This window comes from Lytechinus pictus, chromosome 7 (genome assembly GCF_037042905.1).
Source record: "Lytechinus pictus isolate F3 Inbred chromosome 7, Lp3.0, whole genome shotgun sequence".
NCBI lineage: Eukaryota > Metazoa > Echinodermata > Echinoidea > Temnopleuroida > Toxopneustidae > Lytechinus > Lytechinus pictus.
Window position 1 is genome coordinate 9219153 of NC_087251.1, and position 17224 is coordinate 9236376.

The window sequence follows — 17224 nt, forward strand, 5'->3', positions numbered from 1 at the left end:
GACCTAGTTCATGAAACTTGGCCATAAGGTTAATCAAGTATTACTGAACATCCTGCCTGAGTTTCATGTCACATGACCAAGGTCAAAGGTCATTTAGGGTCAATGAACTTAGACCATGTTGGGGGAATCAACATCAAAATCTTAACCTAAGGTTAAGTTTTTGAAATGTCATCATAACTTAGAAAATATATGGACCTAGTTCATGAAACTTATACATAAGGTTAATCAAGTATCACTGAACATCCTGCATGAGTTTCACATCACATGACCAAGGTCAAAGGTCATTTAGGGTCAATGAACTTTGGCCGAATTGGGGGTATCTGTTGAATTACCATCATAACTTTGAAAGTTTATGGATCTGATTCATGAAACTTGGACATAATAGTAATCAAGTATTACTGAACATCCTGTGCAAGTTTCAGGTCACATGATCAAGGTCAAAGGTCATTTAGGGTCAATGAACTTTGGCCAAATTGGGGTATTTGTTGAATTACAGCCATAAATTTGAAAGTGTGTTGGTCTAGTTCATAAAACTTGGACATAATAGTAATCAAGTATCACTGAACATCCTGTGCGAGTTTCAGGTCACATGATCAAGGTCAAACAGGCGCGTAGCCAGGGGGGGGCGGTGGGGGCGGTCGCCCCCCAAAAAAAACGTCCCAAAAAAGAAAAAAAGGAAGGGGAAAAAGAGAGGAGAAAAGGAAAGCAAAGGGAGGAAGGGGAAGAAAGGTAGCTTTGTGGGTTTTTCTTTTCATTCTTTATTTTTCTCTCAAAAGAATTAGTACCTTAACGAAACTCCTTCACTCTCGCTCTAAATTTATATATATATGAATTTTGCTTCCGCGCTTTGCGCGGTCAAATGACAATATTGCAGTTCTCCTTTCCCTCACCCTTTCTTTAACCCTGTCTTTCCACCTCGGTTATAGGGCTAGTGCGTTCCTTGCTACTTAAAGTTAAAATGTATACATTAGGGCATGGAATTAGAGTAAGATTAGGCCGAATTATATGAGGTTGTCTTTTTTTTCTTCAAATTGATCACGCAACATTCCGCACTTCTGGTCGGGTCGGCTCCGGGCGGGTAAAATCTTTATATCAAATGTTGCCGTCACCCCCATATAGGCAACTTCTCCCGCTTTAGCTTGTTAATAAACATTCATAATTTTGGGGTAAACAGGTTCCTAATTGAAAAAGAGGAAGGTATAAAATTTGTGTCGTATTAAATAAAAAAGTACAATATTTTTATCAAATTCGATGAAACTTCATGTCATTTCCCTGCACATTTCATCTCCTGTCTTGTTTTGCGCCCTCAGTTTGAAATTTTGAAAGACACTTAAGTTTCTTAATTGTTCAAATGCGAGCGCTTCAGGATGAGTCAAAGAAATTATTATTTTTATAATATAATTTCAATAAATCACAGAAGCTTCAACTTTTTGCGCTCTATTTTCCTTGTAATGAAGTTCAATAATCTTAGAAAATCAATAGAGCCGATGGGGGTATTGGAGATATCTGCATTTGACGTAACGTCCGCCCTTAGAAATTTCAGAGTTTCATTGCTCTGCGCGTGGAGGAATGTCTTCCTCCCGGCACCCTTCTTCTTCTCTGTTTTGCGAGTTAAAAATATGCACTGTCGCTAAATTGTTTGTAATCAAACTTTCCACGGGAATTCAATATACATGATATAACTAACTTGATACCCTTTTCCCGGGACCCTTTTCTTAAAAAACAATTGATAAAACGCTTTAGCTTCCGCGCTTCGCGCGGGGTAATTGTTATTTTAATTTCCTCCATTTATCCCTTTTAGTGCGTTCGAACATATCACAATCACTTTTGAAATCAATGTTCAAAATCAGAATATAGTCAACTGAATTAGAGCTGACGACAAGAGAGACGGCTCCTTTTCATTTTAATTTATGAAACACCGAAAGCTCCGCGCTTCGCGCGGGAGGGGAAAACTCCCCCTCCCTGCACCCACCCCCTAGGGAGCGCGCTTCGCGCGCTCTGTAAGTGTTGGCACGCTTCGCGTGCATTTACCGCCCCCTCCAAAATGAAATCCTGGCTACGCGGTTGAGGTCAAAGGTCATGTAAGGTCAAAGAACTTTGGCCACGTTGGGGGTATTTGTTGAATTGCCATCATATCTCTATAAGTGTATTGGTCTAGTTCATAAAACGTGGAAATAAGAGTAACCAAGTATCACTGAACATCTTGTGCGAGTTATAGTAGTTTTCAAAATCAGCACTGCTGCTATATTGAATCGCGTGATGCAGGTGAGACGGCCAGAGGCATTCCACTTGTTATGTTATTAATCTACTTTTGATTGTAGTATGCTCGTTATATGGAGAAGACAGGTCAGGAAGCTGCATCAGAAGTATTCAAGAGAGCATGTGGGACCCATCTACCATCTAAACCAGCTATTAACATTCAATGGGCAGCATTTGAAGAAAAATATGGTGAGGCTATACATATTGCTTGTGAATTTTCTTCCTAATACAACACAAAACAGAATTTCAGTTGATAAAAAAATATAATAGGCTGGGTATCCTCTGTTTTCCCCTACCTGAATTCTGCCACGGACTGTTAGATTCTAAGGCCCGTATTCTGAAGTTAGGTTTAACTTAGACCACGCTCTAACTCTGTGCTAAAATTATTGGGAGCCAAAAATCAAAATATTCTGTTTTTATTGTATATTTCTTATGTTTACTATTTGGTTTCATTTTGCTTTCATAACAAAGAAAAACGGTTATCATTCCCAGACAATTATGAACAATTGGGTGTCGTATGAGTTAATAAATTGAATGTACTGTTAGGGAATCGTGCCCCAATTTGCTCTCCATAGTTCAACTACAACTTTAAAGCAGGGTTTAATGTAAACCTGAGTTCAGAATACGGGCCTAATAATGTAAGTTTATTACATCTTTTCATGCATATCAATCAGCGAGTACAATGAGAACTGCTTGGGGAAACAAGATATTATTTTTTGTCATGTTCAGTATATTCAGAGAGAATTTCAGGGCGATAGACCTTGATTTACATGGTTTTAGGAAGAGGGGGTAGGGAGTAGACAATGTTCATCGTGTTCCTTCTGCATAATATTCTCCATCATTACAGGAAACATTGATCGCGCTAGAGAGATCCTTGAGCAGCTTCAAACCAAGCAGCAAGACTCTGTCATGATCCGTTTAGAACGCATCAACTTTGAACGTAGAGCTGGCAATAATGATGAGGTCATTAAGCTCTACGAGGGTTGCATTGATGATGCTAAAACAGCCACCGGACAGTCTTTCTTTGCAGGAAAGCTAGCAAGGTTTTATCAAAAGGTTAGTATTGGATTATTTTATTGGTTTTACCCAATCCAAAAGAAAACTAGATAAGAACCATGGAGACAGTATTCACTTTAGATTTAGCATCAAACCAAACTTTGCCACTGAAGACAATCCATCAGTGTGATGGATAATTTTGCACTGGTCATGGGCCAAATCGTCCCTAGAATTCCCAAAATTGAATGCTTTGGGGTTATAATCTTTTCTAGAGTCACCCAAAGACTCTGGTGTCTTATTGAATAGGTAAACATTCTAGTGTTCACCTTTATTATTTTGAATGCCAAAAATATGTTGAGAGATTTCATATTTACTGTTTGGTCAATTGATTCTAACAATTTTATCTTGTGTTTATGTAGGGCCATTTGTGCTTTTACTGTCCAAATTTTTTGTATCAACAAATGATATTGAAATGATTTACAGAACACTAGGTAATACACAAAAGAATCTCTGATCAACTCTATCAAATATCACATGCATCATTATTAGGTAATACACAAAAGAATTGTTGATATTAACTATCAAACAAATTACATGCATCACTGTTCTATTATTGTGATTTGCTTGTGTGTAATTTACCAATTAACTACTGTCATAGGCTTTACTAAGTATGATCAGAATATCACCTTAATCATACTTCAATGCACTGAATGTGTGTTGATTATACATTAAATGTTTAAAGTGGGTTTGTTTGATTGTGTATTTTTTGTAGATTCTAGGAGATACTGATACTGCCATCAAGGTGCTGGAGAAAGTCTTAGTTCAAAAACAGGTGAAGTATTTCATTACCTTCCCCTGATGGTATTTGGGGTAAATATATGGAAAAGAGGAATCAGAATGCATATAAAAGTAGAAGTGTGTTTGATTGAAAAACAATCCATTGCGGTTTATGTATCGTAATAAATATTCAAGCCTTTGATAAGAAGTGTCTGAGTGTTATTTTTTTTTGGGGGGGAGGGGTAACTTACAGTTTGTAAATTACTTGAATCAGAACCAAATCGCTTAATTTAATATATATTACTTTCTAGTTCAAGTTCTTGTGTGATAATGGAAACATTTAGAGTTCATTGTTTTGAAACAATATATTTTACAGTTTTCAAAGATTTAATGCCTTCATAAAGATGTTCCTAAAGTTCTGCTACCTTACAAAATGGCAGGAATATGAAGTGCAGAGATGCCAGGCCAAAGATTCTTTTTACATCCTAGCATTTCACGAAGTATGAAGCTATGTCAAGTAATTTGATTTATACTATCAAGATAATATGCTGCTCACTAAAAATGTATGTTTCAAAGTAATTATAATAATGAACATGATTATGTGCATACAATATTTAAGATTTCAGCTGATGTAATTGAAAGTGATTGAGAAACCTATTTGGATTTTCATATATAATGAAACATCCCCTGTAGGGCATTTCATAAAGCTGTGTGAATAATTTTACGCACCGCTAACGACCTTGTTACTGAATTGAATTTAATGTAATTGTGCTAAATGATTTATCACTACATAGCACCTAAGAACATGTTCCATTCATGCATTAAGTTGGCTTAACTTTATGAACAGCTTTATAAACACCACCCAGGTAAGGCTGAGGTCACTCTCATTACCAATGAATATTCTTGTACACTTCAGGTGAGTCCTGTACTGAAAGAGCAGATCTATACACTGATGATGGATGTGGAATATCAACGGTCACCACTCAATGAAGAGAAAATGACTGCCATCTTTGATACGGTCATCTCAAGCAACGTACCTCAAGATGTCAAGATACAGTTTGCACAGCGCAAGATACAGTTTCTACAGGACTTTGGTAACAACCCTGCAGCGTAAGTTGGTGTGACTTCCTTTTTAATATGCAAAGTTTCAATTAAAGTGAAAACATCAGTAGCGATGTGCTGTTTGTATAAGAGATATTGTTTTTTACATAAATTTCCTCCTTCAGAATAACACTATATTTGGAAAGTAAAAGGATTGCTGGGGAAGTTTAATCAAGTCAGTACATTTCTGGCTTGCAACCAGGAAATTAGATTGTATATTCGATCTGAACAATATAAGACACAATATTATATAGGCAAGTAGGAGTTGGATGGATTGATATGCATTCTGTTGACTAGCATTGGTTCAAGTATTTTTTTTGGTATAACTTCAATGTTGATTTATATCTTTCATCGTAGAACCCATGATGCTGTAGATGAACATCAGAAGTTGGTCAAGAACATCTCATCTAGCAAGAAACGTTCAGCAGATTCCAGGTAGGTGCAAGCTTTACGCCCCTCTATTAACACTAGTTTGGGAATGACCAAAAGTAGAAAAGTTATCTTATCAGTTTTTTTTTTTATATCACTTTATGAAAATTGGTGTGCTTTGTCTGGGACTGAGTCATGAGACTTTTCATAATTATCAGAAAAATGAATTTCATGATATCAGAGTAGAATTGGATTTTTATTATTTTGCGTCCGATTGCCTGTTTACCCAAACCATGCAATCACTCAGACACACAGAACAGCAGGTGTTCTAGTGATAGGACAGCGCGAATATTATTTATGCTGATTGCAGTTTTCTTTTCACAACAGGTCAGTAGTAATCAGCACAATGAAATGCAATTTGATCTGAATCATAAACTTACTGAAAACAAAGATAATTGTGAAATTGCTTCTTGCTTGCTTATGATAAATCTTAATGGTGAAAATAAAATTGATTGCCATCATCTGATTATCAAGAGTTATGGGTTGCACGGTTTCATTCAGCAAAGTTTGTGAACAAAATGAGTGAAGCCTGCAAGCAGCTGCCGTGCAAACAGATGTAGGCTAGTTGGTTAGCAGCCACTTGCAGCCTATCCGGCTGAGGGTCAGCTTTATCCTGGGCATCTAATGTCAACCAAAAACACCCTAATGGAAGAAATGCAAAGAAATCTTTCTTAGCATAAGTGATGTTTGTTTTTGTCTCACCTGCATAGCAGAGTGAGACTATAGGCGCCGCTTTTCCGACGGCGGCGGCGGCGGCGACGGCGGCGGCGTCAACACCAAATCTTAACCTGAGGTTAAGTTTTTGAAATGACAGCATAACTTAATATGTATATGGACCTAGTTCATGAAACTTGGCCATAAGGTTAATCAAGTATTACTGAACATCCTGCATGAGTTTCACGTCACATGACCAAGGTCAATGGTCATTTAGGGTCAATGAACTTAGACCATGTTGGGGGAATCAACATCAAAATCTTAACCTAAGGTTAAGTTTTTGAAATGTCATCATAACTTAGAAAATATATGGACCTAGTTCATGAAACTTATACATAAGGTTAATCAAGTATCACTGAACATCCTGCATGAGTTTCACGTCACATGACCAAGGTCAATGGTCATTTAGGGTCAATGAACTTTGGCCGAATTGGGGGTATCTGTAGATTTACCATCATAACTTTAAAAGTTTATGGATCTGATTCATGAAACTTGGACATAATAGTAATCAAGTATTACTGAACATCCTGTGCAAGTTTCAGGTCACATGATCAAGGTCAAAGGTCATTTAGGGTCAATGAACTTTGGTCAAATTGGGGTATTTGTTGAATTACCGCCATAACTTTGAAAGTGTGTTGGTCTAGTTCATAAAACTTGGACATAAGAGTAATCAAGTATCACTGAACATCCTTTGCGCATTTTAGGTCACATGACCAAGGTCAAAGGTCAATGAACTTTGGCTTAATGGGGGTATCTGTTGAATTACCATCATAACTTGGAAAGTTGATGGATCTTTCTCTTGAAACTTGGACATAAGAGTAATCAAGTATCACTGAACATCCTGTACGAGTTTCAGGTCACATGATCAAGGTCAAAGGTCATGTAAGGTCAATGAACTTTGGCCACGTTGGGGGTATTTGTTGAATTACCATCATATCTCTATAAGTGTATGGGTCTAGTTCATAAAACGTAGAAATAAGAGTAACCAAGTATCACTGAACATCTTGTGCGAGTTATAGTAGTTTTCAAAATCAGCACTGCTGCTATATTGAATCGCGTGATGCAGGTGAGACGGCCAGAGGCATTCATCTTGTTAATATTATCAGTCTGCATTAAACTGAACACTTAACTGTCATGATTCTTTTATGTGATTCATCTAGTCAGCTTTGCACAAGTTGAATCTATTGTTGCTGAGCTGCAACAAAACTTCTTGCATGGGTATAAATATATTAGACTACAGGGTTCCCAGCCCATCAGGGTTATTTTACTTTTTTTCCAGTCAGGGAAAATCAGGGAATTTGATTTTTTTTAAATACCTCAAATGAGGGAAAAATCAGGAAATTTTGATCAGCCGAAAAGTCGAAAGCATTGTAGTCAGACTGTTATATTTTGTTGCGTATCAAATATAACATCCATTGAATGACTGGTTATGGTGGTACTAATACATAATTGTTTTTATACTAAAAATACATGTAATTCACTGTAACAACTTAGAAAACATGAGAAACTGGGAATGGGTTTAAATTTTTAAACTTCATCAGGGAAAAATCGGGGAATTTTGTTTTCCCTCAACCCTGGACCTCCAATGTATCTTATCTTGTCCCAAACAAAATCTGTTGTAATACACATATAACATCGCATCATAATCATTGGGTTTCAAATTCAAATAAATTTAGACAATGGAAATTAATGGAGAATTTCAATTCTGTTTATTTTATATTTAAGTGGGGATGCCCCTTCTACACCAAACACCACCAGCCAGACGTCGAATGATACCAAGGCACCGGAGAAGAAGAAAGCTAAGACAACCAACAACCAGAATGATAACAATTCAAGTGGTTCAGGGTATAACTACAACAGTGGATATAACTATAACCAGCAGTCTGGAGGAACAGCAACAACAACAACATCAGCAGCAGCAGCTAACACAGGAATGGGGGTAAGGGACCATACCAATCACTTTATCACATTCTTTGTCTTAATAATCCACTGAAGGTTTAGTCATGATAAATATAACATAGTGAATAAATCAAATTTTCACTTTATTTTCATTTTTTTCTTTTAAAAAACCCCAAAACAACAGATATACATGAAATGTAGAAACAGAGTATTGTCACAACACGCAAAACATAATGCAGAACATATACTTATGACAAAGCTTCAGAGTATTGATCGTACAATTTTGCCCAATTATATGTCTATGGCAATCAAAGAATAACAAGTTGAAATTTGCTGTAAATATTTATTGTATGTAACAGGACCAAGATGTACTTTTCCAAATGCATCTCTGTATTATGTTTTGAATTCCCCCCCCCCCCCTCGAAAAATAAAAAGTAAATAAATAGAATAAAATAAAGTAAAGTAAAATAAAAGGGTGTGTTTTACACTAAACACCATTACGATTGCATGTTTTGTTTTTGGCTTCACAACAAAGTAGAAATCATCACTGGCACTGTCTTCAAAAATATCTTTTTACATTTACTATGGGATTAAATGTTCTTTATGAAACATTTTGCCCTTTCTTCCACAGGGAGCTGAAATGAGCTGGGATAGCTGGGGTGCCTGGGGTGCTGCCCAACAATAATCAACAACAGGTTTCAGATTGTATTCTCAACACAGCATTGATAATGACATTATACAATGTCAGTTTCATCAGGACAACATCTTAGTACTGGAACTCTTCATGAGATGTAGAAGAAACAGAACATTGGTGGAAAGTTACCATTTCTTTGTGTTTTGTTTTTTATCCTTCAGAAGATCATAGATAATCAAAGCTGCATAATCCCAAGCTTAAAAATGTATTTGATTTGGTAATTGTTATAAGTGTCACTGTTTTCTAATTGTTCATTGATGCATTTCAGATGAATTATTGCATTCTTATTGAAGGTGGATCTTTTTTAACTTTATCATTCATGTTTTGAAATTAGGAGCTGATTGTGAAGTAGTTTTTTTTTTTTTTTGTTCTTGTAATATCTATATCATTGAACTGCATTTCTGAATTGGGTTTAAATCAATGAATCCTATGTATTTTTACATATGTGTATCATTCTCATAAACCTCCTAAAATTGAATTCATGTAAGATTCTTGATGTTTCAGTTTTAAAAATCTTTTCATAAACTCAAACCTTGACATATTTGTATTCATTCTTTTTAAATGAAACAAAAAAGTTAACGAGAGATGTTGGTCCAAATACTGTAAGGAAAATGTGTCATGGGCAGGGAACCTACAAGAGAAGGACAGTGCAAACTATGAAGTGATATAAATTAAGACCAACCTACAAGACAAGCAGTCCTTACAAACAGGTGATGTTGGTGGGCAACTTCCACTAATACGTGTTGATAAGAATTGTGACTTTTTTTTCAATAGGAACTCAATTTTTGGTCTTTATAGACAGGTGGTCTTCCATACAGATGGACACTCTTTTTGGCCCAATGTCATCTTTATTGATTGAATCAAGATAAACACAGCAATTACTTTCTATGCAAGGCTATCTCTCACAGGTACAGTGCTATTATCAAAGCATCAATCAACCAAGTCCCATTTCAAGGCAGGAGATTCAATTGTCGCTAAGCAAGGTGAAAAACTAGACCATCATAATAAACAATACTGAGGTTATCTTGATCATTGTGAAATGATCATGAACCTTGAGAATAGTAATGCTTATCTAATATCAAGTCCAACTTCTGAATATCTTCAGGTACTTACTGTTCGACTAATCTGGCTCCTAAATTGATTTTTTTTTTTTTTCTTGGGATCATATAACTTATAAGATCCCAAGATAGCAAAATTTAGATATACAGTAAGCTATTCAAAGTTCACATATGTCATAAAGATTTGAATTTTTTAGGGGTTGTTTGTTATATTGAACTAACTGAAGGAATATTTTAGAAATCGCTCTGTGATTTTGATGATCCTGTAGTTGAATCACTTGTTGGCATTTTAATTTAGAATGATTTAGGTTAACGGATGCATTTCCTTTTTTTTTTTAATCTTTGGAGCTTTATTACATTACTTTATTTTCTGCTGGAAAAATGTTGTTTTGAAAATTTGGTGTGTTTATTAATGTCTCTTATTATGATGAAAGCCCTGTAAAAATACCCTCTAAATGTAAATATGCACACTATCTGGCAAATAGCCTTCTAAAAAGCATAGAACAGTACAAAATGGCATTTTTACCAAACTAATAGTAATTATTGGTTTAGCTTGGCATTTCAGCATTTTAATTGTCCACTTGTAAGTTTTTGCAGATGTATTGGTCAAATATGATTATTAAAGTCAGCCAACCTTCAATATGACCATTTAAAAAATGTGACCCAGAACATGGCATGATTTATTGATATCTGAATCAATTTGAATTTTCCACTTAGACTGCAGGCACATGCCACATTGTCCAGTTAAAGATTCTTAACGGCTATCTCAAGAGTAAATGTGCGATTATTATCCATGCCCATCATGCACTAAAATATGGAAGTTCATAGAGTTTGAATATCGTGAATTCTGCAAATACAAAAACAAATATTTAAAAAAATGTACACTTTTCATTTAGATTGTCACATTTTGCAAATACTATTGGTCAATAAATGTACATGCTCATTGTTCATGAATTCTTGTACTTACCCTTTCATTTCAGTTATAAAATCATTGTAAATATTCTTGTCATTTGTAAATCATTGTTTTACATTTGAAGTACATCACTTTGCTCAGCAGCCTTTGGTAGTTAGCACTTGATGTTGATCGTTATTGTTTGCTCACTTTGTGATCATGAAAAAATAAATAAATTTTGTAAAGAACATCACTGACATGCATTTCTCTTTTATTTATATTCATGTATGCATTATTGTAACCAAAATCTGTCTGAAAGGCCCCTTAACCCTTATTAAACTGGGGGGGGGGGGTCAAATTGACCCCCCCCCCTCGACAAATTTCGTCACTACGCCATCGCGCCAATTTTTTTTACCGCACCGCTCTCTGACTTTTTACTTTCAAGTCTTGCGCATCTTTTGAGACCAAATTTGCGACGCCCGGGTACGTGGTTCCGAAATTACGCAACATTTTGTAAGAGCATGTCAGACCCGAAATTGCTCAAAAACTTGATTCCGTGTACAAAGTCAATGCAAATTGTGTTTTTCAACCAAAAATCATATATGTATGATTATTTTCACTTTTGTTGGTTTTAATGGATTTATTTTATGCTATTTATGATCGCAAAAGAGTCCCTGACAAAGTTCATCGGAAAAAACAAAGAAATACAAAGAATTAAAAAAACCAATAAAATACATAAGAAATTAATCATATTTTTGCAATTTTTTGTAGATATTTGTAAGAAATGTTATGATTGATACTCCCACCAAAAATTAGCCTTCTTCTAGCTATATAAATTGAGTTAAAGGCAAAAATATACACAAAAAAGCCCAAATTTAGGGCAAATTTTATACGCTTATTTTCATAATTAATAAAAATATATAAACAATTAATATTTTGAATTTTTTTCTATACAGTCTTGTAGTTTACATCCGGCTCTACGTGTGTGCAAATTTTCGCGGCGATCGCGCAATCAGCGGCCGAGATATGAGGGGGGGGGGGTCCCCCCCCCCCCGTATATACTGGTCCGAAATAGCCCAGTTAAGATAGGGTTAAGTGTAGTGCAAAAAGGAAATTTAATTCATTTGATAAATCCATCCGAACATAATCTTCAACTTTTCAAACAGTTTAAAATGCAATGCCAGGTTTAGCATGTCCTTTAATTATAAGTGAAAAGTTTGCTTGCTTTTGGGAACATTCAACTTAATCTGACTGATTTTTAATCACTCCAGGGGAACATTTCATTCTGAGTTGTGATTGGTTCAGAACCATGTGCCTAACTGTTTCTATGGCAACTATTGGGTAATTGCAATTTGTCAGTTCTGACAACTTCATGAAATGGTGACAGTACCAAGCATGGACAATGTGTTATTTTCTCTGTACAGCTAAAAAAAAGTATGTTTGTGTGAAGTAGTGTGTAATTCTTGGCTACATCTACCAGTATTTTATTCTTATCAAGTGTTAAAATAATGTCTCAATGAACTGGTGTCGGTGCACATACAAATAAAGGTAATACAATCTTAGGAAGCTTAATACTAAAAACCCCACAATATTAGAATATAAATTTAATACCAGAATATGAAAGAGCAATTAATCTTTTAATTAATAGCTTACTATGGACTGATGCAATGTATTATTCAATATGATAATCCAAGAGGAATTAAAGGGATGGTCCAGGCTGGAAATATTTATATCTCAATAAATAGAATAGAATTCACAGAGCAAAATGCTCAAAATTTGATCAAAATCGAATATTCATTAAATGCGCTAATGATGTCATATCCCCACTTGTTCTTTTGTATTTTATTTATTATATTTTTTTTCTATTTATCCTCAATTGAGGTACTTTATTGTCCATAAAAATATCAAAAGATACAAGTTTTTACATCAACAAAATTCATATCGTATCACACAACAATATTTTACAAAAAGTACAACAAATACAGTAAAATATGTTACTTACACCACCAGTCACAATTCCTCGGCCCGCCGTCACGCGTTGAGAACCAGAGAACAATAGATTCACAGTGGACTGAATCCATTGTTCTCCGGCTCCAACAGGCCAGCCAACAGCGAACCCCAAAAAACCGTGACTGGTACTGGTAGTGTATTCACTCAAAGTAAAAACGTATCTTTTGCAACTCATTTTCATTAAATCTTTTCTGATTATACTTCAAACTTATGTGAAATCTTATTTCTGCTTTCAAATCTTTCAATAGATAGTTTCCATGTAACACATGTTTCTTTTTATCATTACATTCTTTGACATAATTCTTATATACAGTATATTGGGCATAATTAAGGATGAAATTGACGAGTTTTGTTTTTCGGTTGCCTATATCATATCCTATAATAATCGTTTTTTCAATAATGTCAATAGCAAGGTCAAAAATATTCCGAATAAGACACGAAACTATTTTCCAAAATATCCTGACTTTTTTGCATGTCAATAAAAAATGACATATAGTTTCCTTGCAATTGCAAGTACGACATAAATTATCATTCGAAATTCCCCATTTGCATAAATTGTCTTTACTGGGCAATATTCTGTGAAAAAGTTTAAAATTGAATTGTTTTATTTTATTGTCATTAATTTGCTGAAATTTGAATTTAAATACTTCACTCCAATTAAATTCGTTTGATAAGTCTAAACGATCTTGCCAAAAATGTAAACAAACGGGTTCTTCTTTATATTTATCCACGAACAAACTATAATAGTGTTTAGCTGACATTTTCTCGACATTTATTGAGTCACCTGTTGCTAACTCAATCACATTTGGTTCTTCTGTTTGTAGCCGTTGTGGGGTTCTTGTATTACGTAATTTCTCTAACCAGAAGTGTGGGAATGCCTTTTTGAGTTTTGACAATTCGAAAGAAGTAAGCAATTGTCTGCGTTTAAAATAGTTGCTAATACATGAAAAATCTTTCCAATTCCCATCTTTTATAATCTGTCCCACTTTATAAATCCCCTCTTTGATCCAGTTTTGAAAAAATAACGTTTCTTTCTCATGTTTTATATTGCTATTATACCAGATAATTTCTTGGTTTATATCGAAAACATTAAACATGTGAATATACTTTATTTCAGACCACGATCTAAAAAGGTCAATGTAAAACACAGGTAATTGTTTTCTTTTGCATATTCTTATTATATCATTTTTTGGCAGTTAAATCTTATTTATTATATGAAATTAGGTCTATTAAAAAAAAATTCTACCAAGAACTTAAACAATTGGATTGACAACTGATTAAGTGCATTAGTTATTTATTGCCGCAAATTATTTCATCATAATGGAGACACATCATTTACACATGTATGAAAAAATGAAACATTTATGATTTCATGTAATAATATTTAAAAAAGGAAAGTGGAGATGTGACATCATCAGCCCACCTAATGAATGTTCATGATGATGTGCATATAACTTTTCACAAAATATTGATAAACTTTACAATTCAATAACTTCGTTATTTGTTATCTGATTTTGATGAAATTTCCAGCATTTTACTCTATTTATTTAGATATAAGTATTTTCAGCCCGGACCATCCCTTAAATACAGGTTTCATTCTTCCATAGTGATCATTTATTGTGACAAAATAAAACTGCTGAGGTGGTGAATCTTTCAGTTCTGCCTTGGTCAAACTTGTTTTGAAATTTCATTCCTGTTTTGACATATGTGTAGTGAGAGTTGAGTTTCTCTTCCATATTTTGGTATAATTTCGGTAATTATCTTTGAATATTAGCCCTCTAAATTTGGATTTTAGTTGAGCCGGTTCGTAAGAAATCTAAATACGCTCTTATTCTTCAAATAAAACGAATTTTGATCTGAAATTTGGCAAATCAGTAGAGTGAATCACGGGCTTTCAGAATATTCCAAAAAAAAAACTAAAATTTGACTGAAAATTAGTTTTGAGCCGGTTCGTAAAATCACTGACGATTTCAGTATTAGGAAGTGAAATGGGATCAGATTAAGAGAGAGTGGGGGGGGTGAAGAAAGTGTGTGTGTGTGGGATGTATGGGAAGGCGAATATAATTTAAGAATAATCAACCATGTCAACTGAATTGTTAATAGATAACGGATTTTCTTTTTCCAAATTCCGACTTTAAATTCAATGCACCACTTAAAGCTCGATAACCAGCCTTTATAGGTTTGTTTCCCTTATAAAGGATGGGGAGTCAATAATGTTAATCAATACGTGGTCAAGACAATATTCTTTTCAGCTCGGCGTCTAACTGTATTTTGGTTATAGATTTTATTGAGTTCATGATCAACTTCCCATCAGACAGACCCAATCAATGCGGCTATCGCTCCAGTTATATAAGTATATGAATATAGCCGCCTGTAAATTATGAGACAGTTTGATTTTGACTGGAAAAGGGTGAAACTACTACAAACAATAACTTTATAATAATGATAATTCTTATTTACCCAGGGTAGTCACTTCAGCTCCTATAAATTGTTTCCCATTTCTTGCATAAACATTACTTTATTAATACCCTTCTCAATTGTAATAAGTGTAGCGCCTGACAAGAAGGCGGAATGTTATATGACTCAGCCAAAGATCGAACTCGTGACCTCCCATTTCATGAAACGAGATCTCTACCATTAGCCACGATGTCCGGTATACTTCCAGACGTGAAAATATTATTTATCATAGATTCATTTTACAATGATCAACTCATTTGTACCTGACTGGCAGAGGTGGGGAAAATTATATTTGCTCGAGGTGAAAAATTCATGCACAATTTTAATGGGATATTTGTGTTTTAAATGTGAAAGGAAGAATGAAAATTTATGAATTGACATGAAACGGGATTATTAAGAAAGGGGATGTTTATAAAAGAAGCTGAAATAAGAATGGTATCCTGCCAGTCTACCATGGGCTGAACTTCGAGGAATGGAATGGGATGATGAAAAGCCTATAGAGATGGACCGAAGCCAGCTACCCTAAGTCATTTTGTCAATCATGGTGAAGTTTATTTACTAAATCAATGTATAATTGCTTTCTCTTCAAGGGTGTTACCCTGTGCTTATATCTTCTATTAATGATCTAATCAAAGCATGTACCTGGGTTTTATTACGATCGATGTTACCACTAAGTCGTAAAACTTGCAGTTTCAAAGACTTCACCTCGATCGGAGGAGAGCGAGGTAAAAATTTCAAACCACATGAAAGAAAAATCACCGCGACAGAGCCATGTAGATGATGTCTCCTTCCTCGTGTTCGAGAATAAAATTAGTAGGCTCAATTCGGAGTATTCAAATGTAATAGTCTGAAATTAATCATTAATAGCACCCATTTGTAGTAAATATCTACATGAGGAAAATAATCTTACAAATCGGCCAAAGTTACTTGGTATCACAAAGATTGAATAATCCTATAAGGTGGAACTAAAAAGTATTAAGATACAAAAGGTGACAAAACCTAACATGAATTCAACAATTTTTGGTAAATAATATGAGAGGATCCCGAAGAGGATGGAGTAAGTGCTATACACGTTGCTTAAAACACTAACATTGCATTACATTACATTACATTTCATTACATTATATTACAGAGTATACCTATAACAAAGAAAAGAAAATGTATGATGACATAGCAACGCACCCGGTGGGTGATTCATATCTGTTAGCATAGAGGTATTCTATACCTCCATGCTGTTAGTAAGTTAAGAGCGACTTGAAGAGCGACTTGAAGAGCGACTGGTACAGCAAAATGTTCAATGGCGATGGTTAAGAAAGGTTCACCGGTCGTTCTTATAAAGTCGCTCTTAACTTAGTTACGAACAACTTTATGAAACAGCCCCAGGCTATTGCATAACGTTTTGAAAAAAAAGCTTTTATTCTTCCTTAGAAGCTTCCCAGTTATGGTGTGTTCTGAAGGTTGTTCATTGTCATTTGTTCTAAAAAAACGGTTATCTCTTATGGAACATGAATGGTGTATTGTTGCGTAATGCAACAGGAACGGTAACCACACTGAACAACCTGCGCGAATGCTTACTATCTTATTGAAACACATCGCTTTTTACGTTTCTAAGATTAAAAACCCATTTTCTTTCGTATTCGAATTTAACCAAATTAAAAGTGCAGGAAAATATACATTTTTCGAATTGGGTGGTTAATTTGGCATGCTTTTGCCTACGATCAGAACAATCATTATTTTCTTATCTGACTTAATCTATCAATGTTTTCAACAATAAGAATGATCGAATTGACGGACGAAGACTATATCGAATGTGGTGTCATATGATAACTGATTATCGATTTCATGTCAGTAATCCTATTAAGGGATTACTTTTAATTGGAAAGGATTAGCAAGCAGATCGAACGTTCATGATTCCAGGGATTCCATGGAACTCATTTT

The 17224-nt window shown here is 34.8% G+C and overlaps 1 protein-coding gene across 1 annotated transcript in view; it reads left to right on the forward strand.

Annotated features, from left to right (window-relative positions):
- LOC129265016 (pre-mRNA-processing factor 39-like) overlaps nt 1–11067 on the forward strand; it is a 28743-nt gene extending 17676 nt beyond the window's left edge. The window contains exons 10-16 of the mRNA XM_064101871.1: nt 2322–2448; nt 3107–3315; nt 4028–4087; nt 4949–5142; nt 5491–5568; nt 8002–8215; nt 8807–11067. Of these exons, the coding sequence (XP_063957941.1) occupies nt 2322–2448; nt 3107–3315; nt 4028–4087; nt 4949–5142; nt 5491–5568; nt 8002–8215; nt 8807–8860 (936 nt within the window). The 3' untranslated portion in view covers nt 8861–11067. The remainder of the gene's footprint in view (nt 1–2321; nt 2449–3106; nt 3316–4027; nt 4088–4948; nt 5143–5490; nt 5569–8001; nt 8216–8806) is intronic.
- Nucleotides 11068–17224: the final 6157 nt, after the last annotated feature.